This window comes from Plutella xylostella, chromosome 21 (genome assembly GCF_932276165.1).
Source record: "Plutella xylostella chromosome 21, ilPluXylo3.1, whole genome shotgun sequence".
Lineage (NCBI taxonomy): Eukaryota > Metazoa > Arthropoda > Insecta > Lepidoptera > Plutellidae > Plutella > Plutella xylostella.
Window position 1 is genome coordinate 10,633,019 of NC_064001.1, and position 5,964 is coordinate 10,638,982.

General features: G+C 38.2%; 1 protein-coding gene across 1 annotated transcript; it reads right to left on the reverse strand.

Moving 5' to 3' along the window:
* Positions 1–668: 668 nt before the first annotated feature.
* Positions 669–3,696, reverse strand: LOC119694154. The gene has a single exon (XM_038119925.2). It carries the CDS (start codon positions 3,675–3,677, stop codon positions 1,002–1,004), a length of 2,676 nt encoding a protein of 891 aa, XP_037975853.2. The 5' UTR covers positions 3,678–3,696; the 3' UTR covers positions 669–1,001.
* Positions 3,697–5,964: the final 2,268 nt, after the last annotated feature.

Below are 5,964 nucleotides of genomic sequence, written 5' to 3' on the forward strand. Positions count from 1 at the left end.
AATGTTTTTTTTTATAAAAACCGTCAATACGAGACTTTACCCGCCCGTGAACAATGATTATGATAGGTACATTACATAATTTCATTGATAACATGAGATATCAGAGGACCTAGTATATGTTTTTCTTAACCGACGAAGCAGTGAAAATCGACGCAATCATGTATGGAGCGGAGCTAGCTAGAGCAGCGGAGTGCCACTAGGCTTTTCTCCCGCGCTACACAAATTCGCATTTACTCGCCGCTAATCGAACGGTGTGAAAATTCATATATTTTTATTGTATCTACATAAATATATTTATCTTATGCCTACATACTAACATAATATATTTTATACAGACAGAGGTCGTCCATCAAACACGGTTGACGTGGCATAACACTCTCATTTCCTTACCCTTAAAACTTACAGAGTGCTGGGATCCGCAGGAAAAATCTTTACTACAAATGAAAATCAGTAAAATTTCCCACAATCACATCATCATAATCATGTTATTTTAATAATTTGTAAGACATGTAGCTAACCTATATTAGATATAAATTATACTTAATGGTGAATAATAAATCCACATATGTTCAACCTATGTTAATGTCTAATCGTCTACAGCTCAGCAGTTCTTCTAGTTTCTGAAGGGTCTAGCTATTAGGATGCTCTTCAATGAATATTTGTGTTGATTACTTGATTTAAAATTATTTATTTAAGTATAAATATAAACTTAATATACACAAGCAGGTAGGTATATGAGGGTTGAAATATATCGTGGTAAAGAGAGCGCGCCTCGATGCGCACGGGATTTTATAGACGCTTCATAAGTATAAATCTTCTAGTGCTGCCATCTAGCGTTTTCTTCAGGAACTTCGTAGTACTCGATCGATCCAGTTGTGTGATTGTGTTGAGTGGTCGTCAGGCCTCGTTCCACATGGTTCGCAGCTTGACACATAGATGGCGCATTAACATGCCGCCCGCCTTGAAAGCTGCCCGATAGCTTTCAAGGAGCCGCATCATCATCAGTCATCTGTGGTGCCCTTCGTCTCAGGGCTGGATGGCTCCACCGGCAGTGGACATATCTTCGAGACAGCCCGTCGTGTGATTCCAGTTTTAGTGCGTATGTCAGCCACCCTGGAGATGCCGTCTTTGCCTGGAAATACAGATAAAATGCGACCCATTCGCCATTGTAGCGGTGGGAGATTATCTTCTTTGATTAGAACTAAAGTGTTAGGTATCAGTTCTCCTTTATGCTCCTGCCATTTGGTTCGGCATTGTAATTCTGAAATGTATTCCTTTGACCAACGCTGCCAAAAATGTTGTCTCATTTGTTCAATCCTCTTAAACCGGCTCAATGATGGAGTAGGCCTTGTCGTCAGGTCATCATCAGCTGGTGCAGTCAGTGGTCGGCCAATTAGGAAATGCGCCGGGGTGAGAGGGGAGAAATCATTAGGATCTGTTGACAAAGGATGCATGGGACGGGAATTCAGGACGGCTTCGATCTGTGCCAATACCGTAATGAATTCCTCGTAATGTAAGTTAGCGTTACCTACTACACGTTTAAGATGATGTTTACAGGATTTAACCCCCCCCTCCCATAAACCGCCGAAATTTGGGGCGCGAGCAGGTATGAATTTAAATTCAATATTGTTATCTGATGCGTAATCAATAATAGACTGGGAGTTGTCAGTTACAAACTTTTGAAATTCTTTTGCACTTCCGACAAAACATTTTCCATTATCGGAAGTGATTTGGAGACATTTTCCTCTCTTTGATATAAACCGTTTCAAAGCCATTATATAACATTCGGATGACAGACTAGTGACAAGTTCCAAGTGCACAGCTCGAGTTGCTAAACAAACAAATAAACAGACGTAACATTTTTCTAGCTTTGCTCCCCTGCCTTTTTTGTTTAGTATGTACATTGGTCCACAATAGTCCACACCACTTCTAAGAAATGGAAATCCTGGCTGTAAACGTTCAGTGGGTAAATTACCCATGATTGGTTGTATGAGTTGTCCTTGCATACGGGAACATTTCACACATTTACGTACTATATTTTTAGCTAAGTTTCTACCACCTAAAGCCCACCAGCTTTCTCTTACGTGTGAAAGTAACAGTTGGGGTCCAGCATGTAGCAATTTATTATGTTCGTATCTAAAAATTAGCAAAGTAAAATAGTGCTTACTGCATAACAGTACTGGATGTTTCTTATCATATGAAAATTCATTTGAATATTCTAATCTCCCCCCAACTCTAATAATATTATTTTTGTCGAGAAAAACATTTAACCCTGCAATACTCCGATTGGACTTTATAGGTAATTTATGAATTAATGCGTCATATTCGGAAGGGAAGCTGTACTCCTGGGCAATTTTTGTTAAAACCACGACAGATTTATTTATTTCTGCTGTAGTTAACGGCCCGATAATGCGTTGCGATTTATCTTTAGATCTAGCATTGTGTATAAAACGAAACATGTAAGTACATGCACGTATAAGTCTGCTGTAGTTAGAAAACCTGTTAAAGGGAAATTTATCATTTGAATTATCTTTACAAGTCAAATTAACACTAACATTAGACTTTAACTCTGGTAATTGTGATTCATCCTGAATATTTTCTGTATTATTTTGTGACCAGTTTGTAACTTCCTTATCATGTAGGAATTTAGGTCCAGTTTGCCACAGAGGCGAAACTTTGAGTTCATCTATGCTCATTCCGCGTGATAATAAATCCGCGGGGTTTTGACTGCCGTTTACATGTAACCACGTCGAGCTACTGGTGAGATCATTAATTTCTACAACTCTATTTTGAACAAATGTTTTTAGTATACTAGGTGACATTTTTAACCAACCTAACACTATCGTGGAGTCCGTCCAAAGTGTTATGCTATCAAATTGTAATCGAAGTGATTCTAATATTTTATCGTGAAGCCGCGCTCCGGTTAATGAACCCATAAGCTCTAGTCTAGGAATTGACATTGGTTTGATGGGAGCGACCTTACTTTTTGCGCACAATAATCGCACGACTACTTCGTGATTTTTACGGATAGTACGAATATAAGCGCATGCACCATATGCACACTGACTCGCATCAGTGAAGATATGCAACTCGACTCTGCACGGGTCCGTCCCGAGTACATGTCGTGGGACTTTGATGTCACCTAATGAAATCAATGAATTTACGAACTTTTCCCATAACTTAACTACATCGCTAGGCAAAGGGTCTTCCCATTGTACCTTGCATAACCAAAGCTTTTGTAATAACATTTTTGCTACTATGACTACAGGGCATAATAATCCTAGTGGGTCATAAATTTGGGAGACTGTTGACAAAATAGAACGTTTAGTAATATTATTAGAGTTGTAATTCAGTTCAGACGTGAAATAAAATTCGTCAGTGTTATTTAGCCAACCTATACCTAAGGTTTTGCTTTTGTTATCTTCCCCGAGAGATAACGGTTTTGAATTTTCGGTACTTTGCATGACAGATGAAATAACTTCAGGGGAATTTGATATCCACTTACGTAGAGGAAAACAGCCAGACAAACATACTTCGTTTACGCCTTTACATATTGTTGAGAGCAGTTGTTCGTTATCATTTCCGGTAATTAGGTCATCAACGTAAAAATCATTTAAAATTGTTTTTGATATGTTTTCATCCTTGCATTCCAATCCTAATTGCCGTAAACAACGCATGCTTAGATACGGGGCTGAGGCCTGGCCATATGTTATTGTTTTGAGTTTATAAATACATATAGGTTCACTGCATTTTCTCGCCATAAAATAAGTTGCAAATTACGCTGATCCTCCTGAATTAATGTTTGCCTAAACATTTTTTCTATATCGGCGCACGCGACATATTTGTATTGTCTGAATCTTAAGAGAATTGAAAACAGGTCATTGTGAAGCGCAGGGCCTACATGTTGAATATCATTAAGCGACTTGCCGGAACTTGTTTTTTGACTTGCATTAAAAACAGTTCTTAAGCGGGTTGAAGTACTTTGTTCGCGTAATACCCCATGGTGTGGGAGAAAATAATGCGGCGAATTAAAACCAAAATTATCTTCGGGACTCATGTGTCCTAAGCTTAAATATTCCGACATAAAATCACAATACAATTGTTTGTAATCAGGTGAGCGCTCTAATCTTCGCTCCAGTGATAAGAACCTAGCCTTTGCCGTACTGTAACTATCACCGAGGGAATCAACTGATTCCTTTAAAGGAATTCGAACTGAAAATCGACCATCAGGCAGCCGTATTGTTGTTTTAGTAAAATTATCTTCGCACGCTTGTTCGTCGGCACTAAGACATTGTTTTACAGTAGGAGTTAATTCTTCTATCTCCCAAAACTTTCTTAATTGTGTGTCTATTGTGTTTGTAAAGTTACACTGAGTTTGAGTAATGCGCAAACCGTCGGTGTATAAAGGTCCCGAGATTATCCATCCTAACTGTGTATTTTGAAGATGCGGCCCGCTAGGTAATCGCATTTTACCTTCCGCTAATAAATCCCAAAATAAGTTAGAACCGATTAGAATGTCTATTTGCGATGGAATGCCGAATGATGGGTCAGCAAGTTTTATGTTTTCAGGTATTTGAATTGAATTCCTATCTATTCCCATAGAAGGAATATTGGAGGTAATGTTAGGTAACACTAAACATTTTATGTCTGTACTAAAATCAGTATTTAATGACCGAAGTTTAATTTGACAAGAGTGTGTTGACTGTGTGATTGATTGCCCTACTCCTGTGATTTGATAAGTGGACTGTATTGATTTTGCGCCTATTTTTCTACATAATGATTGCGTGATTATGCAATGTTGACTGCCATTGTCTAGTAACGCACGAGCCCTATGGTATTTGTTATTTGAATCGGATACTTCTACTATGGCTGTAGATAACAGAACCGGTTCTAAATACTGTGTGCTTGCGAGGCTCGCGGAATCATTATTTTGAGTTCCCGACGACGACTGAGAAGTCGAATGCAATATGGTAGATGAATCGGTGGGTGGTACAACGACGGGTGTTGCCTGGGACACCTGACTGGCCGCTGACGATGATGACTGTAATGCGCCCTCCTCACTGTTGTCCATATGCAATAAACTATTATGTTTTTTATGACACTGTCGACACGGACCAAAATAACAATCTGAGGTTGTATGCCCTTTTCGTAGGCAGTTAAGGCAAAGGTTTTTGTTTGTAACTAATTTAACCCTATCAGTTATGGATAGGTTAAGAAAAGAATTACACGAGTAAAGCGAATGATCACCGTTGCACATTGCGCAAGTGCGGTGGGATTGGTAATTGTAATTACTTTTCTTGTTCTTTGCCGAACTGGATACGAAACTGTGCACGTTTTGATGTGGTTTTTTAAAGTTTTCACCTGAATTCCTACTTGTGTAGCTAGAGTGATTAGTTTTTATCATTTCTAACATATCTGCTTTGTTTTTTAAGAAATTAAACAAATCATCTAAAGATAGCTTATTATGGCTTGGATCTTTTTCATTTAATTCATTTTTTATTGTGGCTTTATAAGTTTCCCATTCTTTCTCCGTTTCTACATCTAACTTTGAAATGATTAGATAAATAATGAGGGTATCCCACTGGTCTGTAGGCTCCCCTAGGTATTTTAACGAACGCAAATTCTTTAGAACTGTGTCAATTAATTTTCTTATATGAGCAGGTGAATCCTTATGCAACGATTGTAGTGAAAATAGCGACTTTACATGATTGTGAATTAACAATTTACTGTTATTGTACCTATTTTCAAGTAAATCCCAAGCAATTACGTAATTGTCCGCCGAACACTCCAACGATTTAATAACTTGCAATGCGTTGCCCTTTAACGATGACTTTAGGTAATGAAACTTTTGTATATCATCTAGATCTTTTGAATTATGAATTATCGACAAATATGTGTCCCTAAATTCGATCCAAAGGTCATACGAACCATCAAAGGTGGGTAGCGTAATAGTAGGCAATTTTA